Here is a 19,107-nt window from a genome sequence, read left to right on the forward strand (position 1 = left end):
TTCTTTATTTTCATGACTATGAAAATTGTAGATTCACTCTGAAGGCATCAAAACTATGAATTAACACATGTGGAATTATATACATAACAAACAAGTGTGAAACAACTGAAAATATGTCATATTCTAGGTTCTTCAAAGTAGCCACCTTTTGCTTTGATTACTGCTTTGCACACTCTTGGCATTCTCTTGATGAGCTTCAAGAGGTAGTCCCCTGAAAGGGTTTTCACTTCACAGGTGTGCCCTGTCAGGTTTAATAAGTGGGATTTCTTGCCTTATAAATGGGGTTGGGACCATCAGTTGCGTTGAGGAGAAGTCGGGTGGATACACAGCTGATAGTCCTACTGAATAGACTGTTAGAATTTGTATTATGGCAAGAAAAAAGCAGCTAAGTAAAGAAAAACGAGTGGCCATCATTACTTTAAGAAATGAAGGTAAGTCAGTCAGCCAAAAAATTGGGAAAACTTCGAAAGTAAGGGCTATTTGACCATGAAGGAGAGTGATGGGGTGCTGCGCCAGATGACCTGGCCTCCACAGTCACCGGACCTGAACCCAATCGAGATGGTTTGGGGTGAGCTGGACCGCAGAGTGAAGGCAAAAGGGCCAACAAGTGCTAAGCATCTCTGGGAACTCCTTCAAGACTGTTGGAAGACCATTTCAGGGGACTACCTCTTGAAGCTCATCAAGAGAATGCCAAGAGTGTGCAAAGCAGTAATCAAAGCAAAAGGTGGCTACTTTGAAGAACCTAGAATATGACATATTTTCAGTTGTTTCACACTTGTTTGTTATGTATATAATTCCACATGTGTTAATTCATAGTTTTGATGCCTTCATAGTCATGAAAATAAAGAAAACTCTTTGAATGAGAAGGTGTGTCCAAACTTTTGGTCTGTACTGTATATATATATATATATATGAATAAGGGGGCTTCATCTCCCGAAACGTCACGTAGAGGGGAGGAGGATCGAGTGATGTGCGTCACAGGGTCCCTCATGGTGTATGCTCTTATTGATTATTTATGCCTTTGGATATACTAAATAAAAGAAATATGAATGTGAAATACCCAATATTCTTGAATATGGATTGAAAAGCTCACTTTAATGTATGCTACACTGAAAGGTCAATAACATCAGAAGTCTGCTCATACTTTAATTTTCCCTACTTTTCTGCATTCGGCTGTATTTTCTACAGTGGTATTTCAGATATGACATTGGCTTCTTAATGATTTGTACCTGGTTTTGCTGCCGTGTTGTTTGATCTCTTTATATATATCTGCAGGTTTTGAGTCATCACTGCTCTGTTTTGCAAGGCACCAGCAGCCTCAAAACTGGCCAGCTCTCCAAATTGCGGCAGTCTCCATCTCACCTCTTTATTGTCAAAATTCACATTAAATATCTCGTCATCATCAAACTGGAAAGCGAACTCTGCGCTTGGAAGCTGAGTCTGATAGAATTCCGACTGAATCAGCACATTCCCGACTAATGAAACAAAACATATTCACATGATGAATGTCACAGATATGGCGCACCGATCGTCTGGCTGTACAGTCATGCTTTACATTCATGGTTTAAAAACCTTTTCAAGGGGTTGTCAAGAATTTTGTTATAAATACAGATGCAGCCGAGGTAAACTTGATGGTTAATCCGTTAAGTAAAGAATGGCAAGAAAATGCTAACTGACTTTTCAATGGATTTCAATGGCTTTTGTCACGAGATAACTGAGATAACACTGTGATATGAGTTGTCAGAATACATTTTAGCTCGGCTACGTCTGTATCTTATCAGCAGAGGTCTCTGATGCCCGTCAATGGAAGCAGCGATGCAGTAACCTACTTTGAAACAGTTGGTTGATGAGGGTGCAGCAATTAGGAGTCATGTTGGGCAGAGAAGTGGCAGATGAGGTTTAACACTGACAAATGTAAAGTTATGCACATGGGAAGGAATAATGCAAGTCACCCATACATACTAAATGGTAAAACACTCGGTAACACTGACATGGAAAAGGACCTAGGAATTTTAGTGAACAGCAAACTAAGCTGCAAAAACCAGTGTCAGGCAGCTGCTGCCAAGGCCAATAAGATAATAGTTGCATCAGAAGGGGCATAGATGCCCGTGATGAGAACATAGTCCTACCACTTTACACATCACTGGTCAGACCACACATGGAGTACTGTATACAGTTCTGGGCTCCTGTGAACAAGGCAGACATAGCAGAGCTGGAGAGGGTCCAGAGGAGGGCAACTAAAGTAATAACTGGAATGGGGTGACTACTGTACCCTAAAAGATTATCAAAATTAGGGTTATTCAGTTTAGAAAAAAGACGACTGAGGGGAGATCTAATTACTATGTATAAATATATCAGGGGTCAGTACAGAGATCTCTCCCATCATCTATTTATCCCCAGGACTGTGACTGTGACGAGGGGACATCCTGTCACAAGCAGACAGCTGAGAAGTTCTGACAGGAGCCGTTCAGATCCTCCCCCTTGAGTTTCTTTGTTTTGGTTTCTGTTCCTCACCTCGTTAGGCTATCTCAGCTGTCATGCAGTCAGACTCATTACCTCCCTTTATATTCTTCCCCATAAGGTAGTTGGGTGTGGCTGATACAACTTCCTGGAATGAGTGTGCATGCTGTCTTCAGCTCCCAACTACCAGTTCTCAGTTCGTCTGCAGATAAGTGTTGTTTTAGTATTTATGATTTTCTGTTGTCTGGATCCAGGTGACCCTGACTCCCTCCGTGTCTGTGTAGGGAGCCGGTGGTCGTGTCCCCTCACTATTGTAGGGCCTTCAGGTTCAGATAGCCGAGGTACGTGGATATGCGCCCATTCACCTTTAGAGTGGTCGCATAGGCTGAGCAATAAGGGAGAGCGGCAGGTCGTTTGCAGGGGTCTCCCTTTTTGTTCCTTAGTTGTGGATCCAGTGAGTCATCGTATGTTATTTGTATCATCTTGTTTCCTGTACACCATCCGTGACATTATCAGCCACCAAAACCGTCTAGCATGGATCCGGTTTCACTTTTGGCTGAACGCTTTCAGGGTCTTGCTTTGGAGGTAGCTGACCTCCGTAAGACTTTTTCTCAGTTTCAAGTGACCGGTTCAGCTTGCGTTCATGGAGTTTGTGCTGAGCCTAAGATTTCGCTCCCGGATACGTTTTCCGGGGGTAGTGAGAATTTTGTACGTTTTAGAGAGGCCTGCAAACTCCATTTTCGCCTTCTTCCCCATTCTTCCGGTGATGAAGAACGAAGGGTGGGCATCATTATATCGCTGCTCAGGGGTAATGCTCAGTCCTGGGCCTTTTCGCTGCCGGAGAGGGCACAACCCCTCCGTTCAGTGGATGAATTCTTTTTAGCCCTGGGTCAGATATATGATGATCCGGATCGTATTGCTCTGGCTGAGTCTAGACTACGTCTGTTATGCCAGGGTAAACAATCCGCAGAGATTTACTGCTCAGAATTTCGGAGATGGGCAGCAGATACGGGTTGGAATGATGCTGCACTCCGAAGTCAATTTTGTTATGGTCTTTCTGAGGGATTGAAAGATGCATTTGCCTTTCATGAAAGACCTACCTCCTTGAATTCTGCTATGTCTCAGGCTGTTCGTATTGACAGGCGTCTTAGAGAAAGAGGAGAGATTTCTCCTTCTTATCATGCTCAGTCCTGGGACAGTGCAGCGGTGTCATTCTGTGCACAGGGGTCTCAGTCGCTGTCAGCCCCTTCTGAGCAGGAGCCCATGCAGCTGGGGTTGATTGCCTCTGACAATAGAGGATTCAGCCCGCAGGGGAGGGTTTGCTTTTGTTGTGGAGGTATAAATCATCTGGCAAATGTTTGTCCCTCTAGGAGATTCAGGCAGTTTTCTGGGAGTAATAAAGAGACAAAAAGGAAGAAATATTTTAAGAATATTCCGTCTGTTACTATTGGCAGGGTTGAGGCGGAAATTGAAGAATTGTCTTTTGCTTGTAGTTCCCGTTTTGTCCTGCCTGCTAGGGTGGCGCTAGAGAGCAAGAGCATTTTTTGTGAGATTTTTGTGGATAGTGGAGCAGCTGTCAACCTCATTGATAACCAATTTGCAATAACTCATGGTTTCCAGGTTTGCACTTTGCGAAAAAATATTCCTGTTTTTTCTATTGATTCAGTTCCACTTTCTCAGAAATCATTAAAGGGCATAGTTCACAATATCCGTTTAATTGTGAATGATACTCATGTTGAGGATGTGTCATGTTTCGTCCTTAGCGGTTTGCCTACTCCTCTAGTGTTGGGGCTACCCTGGCTCTCTAAACATAACCCCATTGATTGGCCAGCGAGGCAAATAAATGGTTGGAGTGACTTTTGCAGAGAGAATTGCCTCATAACATCTATTTCTGAGGTTTCTACTAAAACTGTACCACCTTTCCTCTCTAAATTTTTGGATGTTTTCTCTGAGAGTGGAGTTCAGGATTTGCCTCCGCACAGGGAGTATGATTGCCCTATTGATCTCATCCCAGGTGCCAAGCTGCCTAAATCTCGTTTATACAATCTTTCCCAACCTGAGAGGGTCGCGATGCGTGCTTATATCTCTGAGAGTCTGAGAAAAGGACACATACGACCCTCAAAGTCACCTGTTGCCGCTGGTTTTTTCTTTGTTAAGAAAAAAGATGGTTCTTTAAGACCTTGTCTGGATTTCAGGGAGCTGAACAGTATCACTATTCGTGATCCGTATCCGCTTCCTTTAATCCCAGATTTGTTTAACCAGGTTGTTGGGGCTAAAGTCTTTTCCAAATTAGACCTAAGAGGGGCATACAACCTGGTTAGGGTCAGAGAAGGAGACGAATGGAAGACGGCTTTCAATACCCCTGAGGGCCATTTTGAGAATTTAGTTATGCCTTTTGGTTTGATGAATGCCCCAGCCGTTTTTCAGCATTTCGTCAACAGCATTTTTTATCATTTAATGGGAAAATTTGTATTAGTGTATTTGGATGACATTTTGATTTTTTCTCCTGATTTCAAATCTCATAAGGAACACTTATGTCAGGTCTTACTCATCCTGCGGGAGAATAAATTATACGCGAAACTGGAAAAATGTGTGTTTGCGGTTCCAGAGATCCAATTTCTGGGGTTTCTTGTCTCCGCTTCTGGTTTTCGCATGGACCCCGAGAAGGTCCGCGCTGTGCTTGAGTGGGAGCTTCCTGAGAATCAGAAGGCGCTGATGCGTTTTTTGGGCTTTGCTAATTATTACAGGAAATTTATTTTGAATTATTCCTCTGTTGTTAAACCACTCACTGATATGACCAGAAAGGGGGTAGATTTTTCTTCCTGGTCGGTAGAGGCGCGTAAGGCCTTTTCTGATATCAAGGAGAGTTTTGCTTCCGCTCCCATCCTAGTACAACCTGATGTTTCCTTACCCTTCATAGTTGAGGTTGATGCTTCTGAGGTAGGGGTGGGGGCGGTCTTGTCTCAGGGTTCCTCTCCTGCCAAATGGCAACCGTGTGCCTTTTTCTCAAAGAAGCTCTCCTCCGCAGAGAGAAATTATGATGTGGGAGATAGGGAATTGTTGGCCATCAAGTTGGCTTTTGAGGAATGGCGCCATTGGCTAGAGGGAGCCAGACACCCTATTACCGTGTTTACTGACCATAAAAATCTGGCCTACTTGGAGTCAGCCAAGCGTCTGAACCCGAGACAGGCCAGATGGTCTTTGTTCTTTTCAAGGTTTAATTTTGTTGTTACGTTCCGCCCTGGGGTTAAGAATGTGAAGGCAGATGCCCTGTCACGTTGTTTCCCGGGAGGTGGGAATTTTGAAGACCCGGGTCCCATTTTAGCTGAAGGTGTGGTGGTCTCTGCTCTTTTTCCTGAATTGGAGGCAGAGGTGCAGGCAGCCCAGTCAGAAGCTCCTGATCTTTGTCCTCCTGGGAGGTTGTTTGTGCCTCTCGCTTTGAGACACAAGATTTTTAAAGAACACCATGATACGGTCCTTGCTGGGCACCCGGGGACAAGAGCCACACTGGATCTCATTGCTCGGAGATTCTGGTGGCCTGCGCTTCGTAAGTCGGTTGAGGGTTTTGTGGCAGCTTGCGAGACTTGCGCTCGTGCCAAGGTCCCTCACTCACGGCCATCAGGTCCTCTCCTTCCTTTGCCCATTCCTTCCCGTCCTTGGACACATCTGTCCATGGACTTCATAACGGACTTGCCTCGTTCCTCGGGGAAGTCTGTGATTCTGGTGGTGGTGGACCGTTTTAGCAAAATGGTGCACTTTATCCCTTTTCCCGGTTTGCCCAATGCTAAGACGCTGGCGCAGGCATTTGTTGACCACATTGTCAAATTGCATGGGATTCCTTCTGACATAGTCTCTGATAGGGGCACGCAGTTTGTTTCCAGATTCTGGAAGGCTTTCTGTTCTCGCTTGGGGGTTCGCTTGTCATTCTCTTCTGCTTTCCATCCGCAGTCGAATGGCCAGACAGAGCGTGTCAATCAGAATCTGGAGACATATCTGCGCTGTTTTGTGGCGGAGAATCAGGAGGATTGGTGTTCGTTTTTGTCCCTTGCTGAGTTTGCTTTAAATAACCGTCGTCAGGAGTCCTCTGATAAGTCACCATTTTTTGGTGCATATGGGTTTCATCCGCAGTTTGGGACTTTCTCTGGATAGGGCTCTTCTGGTTTGCCTGATGAGGACAGATTCTCCTCGTCTTTGTCATCTATTTGGCAAAATATTCAGGATAATCTAAAGAATATGAGTGAGAGATATAAGCGTGTGGCGGATAAGAGACGTATGCCTGGTCCGGACCTGAATGTTGGTGATTTGGTGTGGCTGTCTACCAAGAATATCAAATTGAAGGTTCCCTCCTGGAAGTTGGGTCCTAGGTTTATTGGGCCTTACAAGATCCTGTCTGTCATCAATCCTGTTGCCTACCGTCTTGATCTTCCTCAGACTTGGAAGATCCATAATGTTTTCCATAAGTCCTTATTGAAACCTTATGTTCAACCTATTGTACCCTCACCTTTGCCTCCTCCTCCGATTATGGTTGATGGGAATCTTGAATTTCAGGTTTCTAGGATTGTGGATTCTCGTCTTGTCCGCGGTTCCCTCCAGTACCTCGTTCATTGGGAGGGTTATGGTCCTGAGGAGAGGATGTGGCTCCCAGTGACGGACATTAAGGCCTTTCGCCTCATCAGGGCTTTCCATAGGTCCCATCCTGAGAAGGTGGGCCCTGAGTGTCCGGAGTCCACTCCTAGAGGGAGGGGTACTGTCACAAGCAGACAGCTGAGAAGTTCTGACAGGAGCCGTTCAGATCCTCCCCCTTGAGTTTCTTTGTTTTGGTTTCTGTTCCTCACCTCGTTAGGCTATCTCAGCTGTCATGCAGTCAGACTCATTACCTCCCTTTATATTCTTCCCCATAAGGTAGTTGGGTGTGGCTGATACAACTTCCTGGAATGAGTGTGCATGCTGTCTTCAGCTCCCAACTACCAGTTCTCAGTTCGTCTGCAGATAAGTGTTGTTTTAGTATTTATGATTTTCTGTTGTCTGGATCCAGGTGACCCTGACTCCCTCCGTGTCTGTGTAGGGAGCCGGTGGTCGTGTCCCCTCACTATTGTAGGGCCTTCAGGTTCAGATAGCCGAGGTACGTGGATATGCGCCCATTCACCTTTAGAGTGGTCGCATAGGCTGAGCAATAAGGGAGAGCGGCAGGTCGTTTGCAGGGGTCTCCCTTTTTGTTCCTTAGTTGTGGATCCAGTGAGTCATCGTATGTTATTTGTATCATCTTGTTTCCTGTACACCATCCGTGACACATCCTCTGCGTCTGGAGGAAAGAAGGTTTGTACACAAACATAGAAGAGGATTCTTTACGGTAAGAGCAGTGAGACTATGGAGCTCTCTGCCTGAGGAGGTGGTGATGGTGAGTACAATAAAGGAATTCAAGAGGGGCCTGGATGTATTTCTGGAGCGTAATAATATTACAGGCTATAGCTACTAGAGAGGGGTCGTTGATCCAGGGAGTTATTCTGATTGGAGTCGGGAAGGATTTTTTTCCCCTTAAGTGGGGAAAATTGGCTTCTACCTCACAGTTTTTTTTTTTGCCTTCCTCTGGATCAACTTGCAGGATAACAGGCCGAACTGGATGGACAAATGTCTTTTTTTGGCCTTATAAACTATGTTACTATGTAATTATTAGAGGCTGTTGGCAGTTTCTTTTTAGGGACATGACAGGTCCTTTAATCTCACTTTGTTCAGAAGCACATTTATCAATTAAATCTGCCGAAAACATGTTAACAGTTTGCAATTCAGAAAACATCATAAATTCATTAGAGATGAGCAAGTCGATGCTAACAAATCGATTAGTCTCATCAGCAGGACTTCTTCACCTGTCGGTATTGTCCCCACAGGTGAAGAAGCGCCCACCTGCCACTAGATTGACACGGGCAGACATTTAGCCCAGCCCTGAAAATTTCCTGCCGCTGCTCCAGTTAGAAGAGCAAGGGCAGAGGATCTGCTTCGGCATCAGAGTAGGAACTCTGCAGGCCTGGACGTGTAGTAGAACCTGAGCAGTCGCTGCTCCAAAGCTGAAGCAGAGACTCTGCCCTTGTTCTGCAAATTGGAGCAGCGGAAGGAAATTGTCAGGGCTGGGCTAAATGTCTGCCTGTGTCAATCTAGCGGCAGGTGGGCGCTTGTCCACCTGTGGGGATAATGCCAACAGGGGAAGAAGTCCTGCTGATGAGACAAATCAATTTGTTACAATCTATTCGCTCATTTGTAAAGTTCACCCATTTCAGCCTACAGTCCTGCAATACTGAACAACATGCTTTGGAAAAGCATGCAAGTGGCGTGCACCACACATCATATGCACATTTGCACACAATCTTAACCCCTTGAGTCTTGGAGCATTTTTTACTTCTTTCTTCTTTGTTTTCCCAGAGCCATAACTTTTTTATTTTTCCATTCGCATAGCCGTATGAGGGCTTGTTGTTTGCGGGACAAGTTGTACTTGCTAATGGCACCATTTAATAATGCATACAATGTTGTGGGAAGCCGGAAACAAATTCCAAATGGGCTGAAATTGGAAAAAAAAAATTCGGCCACAGTTTTGTCTCTACAGTGTTCCCTAGGCAGTAAAACTGACCTGTGCGTTTCATTCTCTGTTTCACTACGGTGACAACGGTACCACATTTTTTTTGTTTTTTCTTGTGCTTTAATACTGAAAAAAACCTTTAAAAAAACTAACATTTTTTTTGTCTTTTCATATTTAAAACCCTGCCGTTATTGTACGGCGCTTTAAAATATTTTTTAAAACTTTTTTTTTAGGTGGACCACAACATGCAATTATCAGACTCCAATTTGTATAGGGTAATGACATTTTCCCCATTATCCTATACAGAAATAGCTATATTACAATTCAGTGCTGTCACCTGATGGTCTGAATTGTAATATACAAGTAATGAGCCTGGAAGCCTAATGCTGGCTCAAGCCTACTAACTCCGCTGGGGGAGGCGTTCCTGCTCGCTTCCGGGTTTCCGGCTTCTCAGGGGTTAAATGAGTGGTAAAATATCCATGATCGGCATTACCGCTGATCATAGACATTAGCCACGGGTGTCTGCTGTATGAAACAGCAGGCAACCACTAGCAGGGGCGTAGCTATAGGGGGTGCAGAGGTAGCAGTTGCTAAGAGGCCCAGGAGCCGGAGGGGACAAAAAGACCCTTGCGCTGCATAAGAAGACACCGGTATTATAGAAAATGCATGCTTGGAGGGATCTTATAGATTTTGCACCGGGACCCAGAATCTTACACCTCTGGCTGGAGGGAAGGGGTTGGGTCAAGAAATTGGCATGGGTGTGGGGGGGCATCCGTTTCAATTTTTGCCTCAGGCAGCGGGAAGGCTATGTGCTTCCTTGCCCCTGGCCACAAAGCACTGAGGAAAGGGAGGCCCAAGCTGAGCTCTTGCACCAGGTCCCATGAGCCTTTAGCTATGCCCTAACCACTAGCTATGGTGCTTGCTCGGTTCCAGAGCGGGTTCCATCTTTAAAGACCCAACATCTTCTGTACATGTACAGTGGCACCATTTACGGTTGCATATAATGTAGTATGAAGCGGGGAAAAAATTCCAAATGGGGTGGAATTATAAACGAAACACAATTCCACCATAGTTTTATGAGTTTTGTTTTAACGGTGTCCACTATGCAGTAAAACTGACCTAATATTTTCATTCTCCATACCACATATGTATAGAGTTTTTTGTGTTTTAATACTGAAAAAAAAAATCTTTGGATTTTGATTTTTAAACAGTCTGTGTGTGGGCTCATTTGTTTGCAGAGCAATCTGTAATTTTTATTGATACGATTTTGCACTGCATATTGCACTATATATATTAATCCCTACACTGCCAGTCTGTATATATATCTAAAGACTGCCAGGGGATTGCATGGGTTAATATATATATACACACACACTGAACAAAAATATAAACGCAACACTTTCGGTTTTGCTCCCATTTTGCATGAGCTGAACTCAAAGATCTGAAACATTTTCTACAGACACAAAAGACCCATTACTCTCAAATATTGTTCACAAATCTGTCTAAATCTGTGTCAGTGAGCACTTCTCCTTTGCCGAGATGATCCATCCCACCTCACAGGTGCGGCATATCAAGGTGCTGATTAGACAGCATGAATATTGCACAGGTGTGCCTTAGACTGTCCACAATAAAAGGCCACTCTGAAATGTGCAGTTTGATCACACAGCACAATGCCACAGATGTCGCAACGTTTGAGGGAGCGTGCAATTGGCATGCTGACTGCAGGAATGTCTACCAAAGCTGTTGCCCGTGCAATGAATGTTCATTTCTCTACCATAAGCCGTCTCCAAAGGCGTTTCAGAGAATTGAGGGGGGGAGTCAGAAAACCAGTCAGTATCTGGTGTATTTGCCTCACGTTGTGCAACACATCTTCGTTGCATAGAGTTGATCGCGAAAACAAAAAACCTCCGGTATCCTAAGGGTTAATCGCCCAGCCCTAACTGTATGTGCAAGAACGTAGCTAAAGGCCCATGGGCCCTGGTGCAAGAGTTCAGCTTGGGGCCCCCCTTCCCTCAGTGCTTTGGGGCAGGGGAGCATATAGTCTTCCTGCTGCTGAGGCAAAAACTGAAACAGCACCCTCCCATGCCGAATTCTTTACCTGACCCTTTCCTCCCAGCCAGAGGTGAACCTTAACATTCTGGACCCCAGTGCAAAATCTATAACAGAGCCCTCACAGCATGCATTGTTTATAATATTGGTGTCTTCTTATGAGGCACAAGTCTTTGGGCCCCCTCAGGCTCCTGGGCCCGGCAGGGACTGCTACCTCTGCACCCCTATAGGTTCACCCCTGTGTATGTGCGTGCACTATATGCACTCATTGATGTACCAGGAAGGAGATGTTGGAAAGGAATTATACTCTCTATACGTGAATGTAATGATGATATCTGTAGGTGATTACAATGTTAGGCCTCATGCACACGACCGTTGTTTTATTCCGTGTCCGTTGTTCCGTTTTTTGTGATTTTCTGCAGACCCATTGACTTTCAATGGGTCCGTTGAAAACTCGGCTAATGCACCGTTTGCCAACCGGAAAACGGTTTGCGGACCCATTCAAGTTAATGGGACCGTGAAAAAACGCGGAGGCACACAAGATTGTCATCCGCGTCCGCGCGTTCCTATCATTTGCATGGCAAACTTGACTTAGATTTTTTTTTACTTTCCTTCATGTCTGGTGATCCTCCAAAAATAAAGGAAGACACATGGAAACGGAAAAGGATCACAGAACAACGGAACCCCATTTTGCGGAACGGAACACAACAACGGTCGTGTGCATGAGGCCTTAGAGTGAAAGGAGAAGTTTATTGGAAAAAACTCTACATTTGAAAGGCGGCTTTAGGACCCTGTTGGGCGGCCACTTGACTGGATACAAAATGAGATATGGTTGAACATGCAGGCATACAGGTCCTATATGGTATCCTGCGGCACATTTGCCCACAGATGTTACAGCTGGGCCTGTAGGTCCTGCACACTTGTAAGTTGCTGAATCTGATGTCCCAGATAGTCCCATAAATGCTTGACTGATGATAAATATGGCAACTGGCCAGGACATGTTGCAATCTTGCCGAAAAATGCCAGTTGGAAGCCCTGCCATGAGAGGCAACACATGTGGTCGCAGGATGTCCTGCACATATCACTGAGCTGTTAGTGTCTCTTGTATCACTGAGCATGGTGGCTCAGAGGATGGCACTGATGCCTTGCTTTGAATCTGACCAAGGACAGCATCTGCATGGAGTTAGAATGTTCTTCCCATGTTTACATGGGACCCACACTCCAAATACATACTTATGGGGAAATTACATTGTGAGCCCCATTGGGGACAGTGTGATGCTAATGTCTGTAAAGCGCTGAGGAATATGTAAGTGCATAAAAAACTTACACCCTCTTGTGGCAAGACCCAGTGTCTAAACAAACTATATGCCCGAGACATAACCACATGCTGAGTTTTGCAGCAACCTGACATTTCTATTTGGGTATGTTATTTTTTTGTGTGTCGCATATATATATATATATATATATATATATATATATATATGTGTGTGTGTAGTGTGTTATTGTGTGTCAGGTTCATATAACAGAAATGTCAGCATTTATGTCAGTCATCATGCAAATTACTTATGTAGCAGTCATTTAAAATAAAGGAAATCCACGGCAGTTACCAATTAAAATAGTGCCATAGATTTCATTGCACATGGAGCTTCATTTCAGGAAATACACGGGGAGCAGACAATGGCTGTTTTGTGTTATTTAACAATTTCTGCAGGCTGATCGACATGTGTTGGTGTCCCTTGTATTACCTGCAACGAGTGTCTAAAAATAAGGATTCCTGCTATTATTACTGGGTGTCAAGGATTTCTCTTATTTTATTGGCTATATATGCGTGTATTGCATATATATATATATATATATATATATATATATATATGATGTATGTGTATTTATTTGTGGTGTCTTTATATATATATATATATATATATACACAGGTAAAACTTGAAAAATTTGAATATCGTGCAAAGTTCATTTATTTCAGTAATGCAACTTAAAAGGTGAAACTAACATATAAGATAGACTCATTACAAGCAGAGCGAGATATTTCAAGCCTTTATTTGATATAATTTGGATGATTATGGCTTACAGCTTATGAAACCCCAAAGTCACAATTTTGAGGTCCCCTTTGCTAAGGTGGGATGGATTAATTAGCTTTTTTTTTTTATAATCTTTATTATATATTTTCTAGCATCATACAAAACATCATAACAACTTTAAAATTACAGTTCCATGTATAACACCCCCCCACCCATTTTTCTTTATTTGCTGCCTAAAAAAAAAAAAAAAAGTAATAATACCTCCCTGCATTCTCTCCCGCCCCCCGGGGCCCCAGCGCACTGGAGAAAATAATTCCATTTGGTAAATATTCAAAAGAAAAATAGATTTACAAAACTATGGAAGATATGCCTAGTGTAAAGTTTTTTCTGACATTCCTTGGATGTTTTTAGAGTGTGACACTTTGAGCCTAGAATATTGAACCTTTTCACAAAATTCTAATTTTAAGCTGCATTAATGTAATTCCTTTTAATTTGCATTAGGCCTCATGCACACGACCGTTTTTTTTTACGGTCCGCAAAAACGGGGTCCGTAGGTCCGTGATCCGTGACCGTTTTTTCATCCGTGGGTCTTCCTTGATTTTTGGAGGATCCACGGACATGAAAAAAAAGTAGTTTTGGTGTCCGCCAGGCCGTGCGGAGCCAAACGGATCCGTCCTGAATTACAATGCAAGTCAATGGTGACGGATCCGTTTGACGTTGACACAATATGGTGCAATTGCAAACGAATCCGTCCCCCATTGACTTTCAATGTAAAGTCAGGAGTCCCTTTTATACCATCGGATCAGAGTTTTCTCCAATCCGATGGTATATTTTAACTTGAAGCGTCCCCATCACCATGGGAACGCCTCTTTGTTAGAATATACTGTCGGATATGAGTTAGATCGTGAAACTCAAATCCGACAGTATATTCTAACACAGAGGCGTTCCCATGGTGATGGGGACGCTTCAGGTTAGAATATACTAAAAGAACTGTGTACATGACTGCCCCCTGCTGCCTGGCAGGTGCTGCCAGGCAGCAGGGGGCAGACCCCCCCCCCCCTGTTTTTAACTCATTGGTGGCCAGTGCAGCCGGCCCCCCTCCCCCCCTGTAGTTAACTCTTTGTTGTCCAGTGCGGCCGGCCCCCCTCCCTCCCCAGTAGTTAACTCATTGGTGGCCAGTGGGCCCCCCTCCCTTCCCTGTAGTTAACTCATTTGTGGCCAGTGGGCCCCCCTCCCTCCCCTGTAGTTAACTCTTTGTTGTCCAGTGCGGCCGCCCCCCCTCCCTCCCCTGTAGTTAACTCGTTGGTGGCCAGTGGGCCCTCCCCCCTCCCCCCCCTCCTAATTAAAATCTCCCCTCCTATCATTGGTGACAGCGGAGAGTACCGATCGGAGTCCCAGTTTAATCGCTGGGGCTCCGATCGGTAACCATGGCAACCAGGACGCTACTGCAGTCCCGGTTGCCATGGTTACTTAGCAATTTGTAGAAGCATTATACTTACCTGCGAGCTGCGATGTCTGTGTCCGGCCGGGAGCTCCTCCTACTGGTAAGTGACAGGTCTGTGCGGTGCATTGCTTAATGATCTGTCACTTACCAGTAGGAGGAGCTCCCGGCCGGACACAGACTTCGCAGCTCGCAGGTAAGTATAATGCTTCTACAAATTGCTAAGTAACCATGGCAACCGGGACTGCAGTAGCGTCCTGGTTGCCATGGTTACCGATCGGAGCCCCAGCGATTAAACTGGGACTCCGATCGGTACTCTCCGCTGCCACCAATGATAGGGGGGGAGATTTTAATTAGGAGGGGGAGGGAGGGGGGAGGGCCACCTGGCCACCAACGAGTTAACTACAGGGGAGAGAGGGGGGGCCAGCCGCACTGGACAACAAAGAGTTAACTACAGGGGAGGGAGGGGGGCCCACTGGTCACCAATGAGTTAACTACAGGGGAGGGAGGGGGGGGGGGCCGGCCGCACTGGCCACCAATGTGTTAACTACAGGGGGGGGACATGTACACAGTTCTTTTAGTATATTCTAACCTGAAGCGTCCCAATCACCATGGGAACGCCTCTGTGTTAGAATATACTGTCGGATCTGAGTTTTCACGAAGTGTAAAACTCAGCTCTGAAAAAGCTTTTATGCAGACGGATCTTCGGATCCGTCTGTATGAAAGTAACCTACGGCCACGGATCACGGACACGGATGTCAATCTTGTGTGCATCCGTGTTCTTTCACGGACCCATTGACTTGAATGGGTCCGTGAACCGTTGTCCGTCAAAAAAATAGGACAGGTCATATTTTTTTGACGGACAGGATACACGGATCACGGTCTCGGCTGCAAAACGGTGCATTTTCCGATTTTTCCATGGACCCATTGAAAGTCAATGGGTCCGCGAAAAAAAAACGGGAAACGGCACAACGGCCACAGATGCACACAACGGTCGTGTGCATGAGGCCTTACTGAAATAAATGGACTAATTTTTCGAGTTTCACCTGTGTGAACTTTTTCCACCTTTAATGTGACCTATAAACTGTACAACTCAATTGAAAAACAAACTGAAATCCTTTAGGTGGAGGGAAGAAAACAAAAAACTAAAATAAGTGTGCACACCCTCTTATAACTGGGGATGTAGCTGTGTTCAGAATTAAGCAATCACATTCACAATCCTGTTAAATAGGAGTCAGCATACACCGGCCATCATGTAAAGTGCCTCTGATTAACCCCAAATAAAGTTCAGCTGCTCTAGTTGGTCTTTCCTGAAATTTTCTTAGTCGCATCCCACAGCAAAAGCCATGGTCCACAGAGAGCTTCCAAAGCATCAGAGGGATCTCATTGTTGAAAGGTATCAATCAGGAGAAGGGGACAAAAGAATTTCCAAGGCATTAGATATACTATGGAACACAGTGAAGACAGTCATCATCAGTGGAGAAAATATGGCTCCAAAATTGATGAAAAGATGAGAAGAAAACTGGTCTGGGAGGCGACCAAAAGGCCTACAGCAACATTAAAGGAGCTGCAGGAATATCTGGCAAGTACTAGCTGTGTGGTGACAACAATCTCCCGCATTCTTCATATGTCTGGGCTATGGGGTAGAGTGGCAAGATGAAAGCCTTTTCTTACGAAGAAAAACATCCAAGCCAGGCTACATTTTGCAAAAACACATCTGAAGTCTCCCAAAAACATGTAGGAAAAGGTGTTATGGTCTGATAAAACCAAGGTTGAACTTTTTGGCCATAATTCCAAAAGATATGTTTGGCCCAAAAACAACACTGCACATCACCAAAAGAACACCATCCCCACAGTGAAGCATGGTGGTGGCAGCATCATGCCAAGGGGCTGTTCTTCTTCAGCTGGAAAGTTCCAAATACCAGTCAATATTGGCACAATAAAGGCTTCTGCTAGAAAGCTGAACATGAAGAGGAACTTCATCTTTCAGCATGACATCGACCCAAAGCATACATCCAAATCAACAAAGGAATGGCTTCACCAGAAGAAGATTAAAGTTTTGGAATGGCCCAGCCAGAGCCCAGACCTGAATCCGATTGAAAATCTGTGGGGTGATCTGAAGAGGGCTGTGCCCAGGAGATGCCCTCACAATCTGACAGATTTGGAGTGTTTTTGCAAAGAAGAGTGGGCAAATCTTGCCAAGTCAAAATGTGCCATGCTGATAGACTCATACCCAAAAAGACTGAGTGCTGTAATAAAATCAAAAGGTGCTTCAACAAAGTATTAGTTTAAGGGTGTGCACACTTATGCAACCATATTATTTTATTTTTATATTTTGTCTTCCCTCTACCTTCCCTCTAATTGTTTTTCAATTGAGTTGTACAGTTTATAGGTCACATTAAAGGTGAAATAAGTTCTGAAATGATTTATCTTTGTCAAATTTTTTTACATCACAGAAACCTGACATTTTAACAGGGGTGTGTAGACTTTTTATAACCACTGTATATATATGTATTATGAGCCCTCACATCTGCAGTTCCCTGTTGAGAAGCTATTCTTTGAAAGTTGAATGCCACCCCTGCCATAGTGTATGGAAAAATATATTCTTGCTTATCATTTAGAGAAAATCTGTCATGGGAGAGAACAGGGCATCTCTTAGGGTACTTTCACATTAGTGGAGGGGAGTCAGTCAAGCTGTTCCAGTGGGTGAACAGCCTGTCGGATCCGTCCTGCCGCTAGTTCACGTGTGCCCTGGACTGCCGCTCCGTCCCCATTGACTATAATAGGGGAGGGGGGGCGGAGTTCCGGCAGCAGCACGGCGAGAGGCAGCCGGACTAAAAGTACGACATGCAGTACTTTTTGTCCGGCTGCCTCTCACCGTGTGCTGCTGCTGGAACTCCGCTCCACCCCCATTATAGTCAATGGGGACGGACCGGCAGTTCGGTGGCACGCGTAAACTAGCGGCAGGACGGACCCGACAGGCTGTTCACCCACCGGAACAGCCTGCCGGACTCCTCTGCCGCTAGTGGGAAACTAGTTTCACATGTACGGCTGTCACATGTCCCGGCATATCATTGTCAAAGAGGACTGGAGGACTGGCGGCAGTATCCAGCTATGCCGTATCCGGAGAACTCTGAGGACCAGCCCGCCAGAGAGCTCTGCTGAAGAAGTGAAACTAGCGTTACTGGGTGCATCTGTCACACCAGTTGTATTCTGTCATGACTTTGAAACATTTCAGAAGTTGATTTTTGTAAAATATGCTTCAATTGCTATTTGGTATGTTGTGCTTAGGTTTACATATCTGAAAGTGCTGCTGAAAAATAGAATAAACTGAAAAGTGCCTGGATTTCAGAAGCTGATGTCTCTTGTAATCAGCTCCGCATCTACTCTGTATCAGTAGTAATAAGGGCTAATGCACATGAACGTGTGCCACCCGTGCCCGTATTGCAGCCTGCAAACAGCGGGTCCAGAATATATGGTCACCGGCCGTGTGCGCTCCATATCACATGAATGGGTCAAAAATCTGCATGTTACGGAACGGTGTGCAGCAGAGGCACAGATTGGAAGGCCACGAAAGCACTACGGAGTGCTTCCATGAGACTTGAGTACGTGCCTCCGCACTGCAAAAAAAATAAGCATGTTCCTGACCTTTCCTCAGGATAGGTCATCAATATCAGATCAGCAGAGGTGCCGGGTGTCAGCTGTATGAGAAAACGGCGCGCTCAGTGCGCACGTGCCGTCTCCAGTCTCTTTCTGTCCGCTGCTGCTGTCTCATAGAGTCGGGAGATGGCACGTACGCACTGCGCGAGCCGTTTTCTCAAACAGCTAATCGACGAGGGTGTTGGACCCCCACCGAACCTGAGGATAGGTCATCAATACTGAAAAGCCCGGAGCCCTTTAATATTGATGGCCTATTTTAAAGATATACTATCAATTTCTAAATGTTACTTTTTTATGGGTGAAGTGTATTTTAATGCTAGTAATTAGTTGAATCCCCAAACAGAACAATATTTTTGGTACATTATCATATTTTACTAATGGATTCTTACCCCTATAAAGAAAGTATATATATTTACACAGTCAAAATAATGCATCATTCTATCTGACAATCTTTCTTTTCCTCATCATTTACCTTCTCTCTCTTCTAGCCGTGCATTTCCTCCCTCCTCCCCACTTACCTCTCACAGCCTGGATTACTTTCAGGCACAATGCACAGATTAGAGCCAGGTACATATGTCTTCTCCCGGTCATCTTACTTGTCTAATGTGGAAATTCTGAATAAACCCTCTGAGATGTTGTTTCCACTAAAAGTAAAAGAACCATACAGAAAACATTAAAGGGCGTGCATGACTTTTTTTTTCCCATCCAATACGCTGACTTGTGGAGTCTGACCTCACAGTCTCTGGGTAGACTTATGCTTCTACAAGCTTCTTTAGCATGTCTTCACAAGTACTTTATCATTCAAAATGTGTCGGTTTTATGCCTGATGATTTTACATAAATTTTTATTAAGGACCAGAAACATGATAAGATATGTGAAATATAAGAACTTTATAC

The 19,107-nt window shown here is 44.7% G+C and overlaps 1 protein-coding gene across 1 annotated transcript in view; it reads right to left on the bottom strand.

Moving 5' to 3' along the window:
* LOC121009468 (mamu class II histocompatibility antigen, DR alpha chain-like) overlaps window positions 1–18,874 on the bottom strand; it is a 33,586-nt gene extending 14,712 nt beyond the window's left edge. Inside the window, exons 1-2 of the mRNA XM_040442598.1 lie at window positions 18,730–18,874; window positions 1,230–1,475 (exon numbers count right to left, since the gene is read on the bottom strand). Coding sequence (XP_040298532.1) covers window positions 1,230–1,475; window positions 18,730–18,802 — 319 coding nt within the window. The 5' untranslated portion in view covers window positions 18,803–18,874. The remainder of the gene's footprint in view (window positions 1–1,229; window positions 1,476–18,729) is intronic.
* Between the last annotated feature and the right edge of the window lie 233 nt (window positions 18,875–19,107).

Source organism: Bufo bufo, chromosome 8 (assembly GCF_905171765.1).
Source record: "Bufo bufo chromosome 8, aBufBuf1.1, whole genome shotgun sequence".
NCBI classification, from domain to species: Eukaryota; Metazoa; Chordata; class Amphibia; order Anura; family Bufonidae; genus Bufo; species Bufo bufo.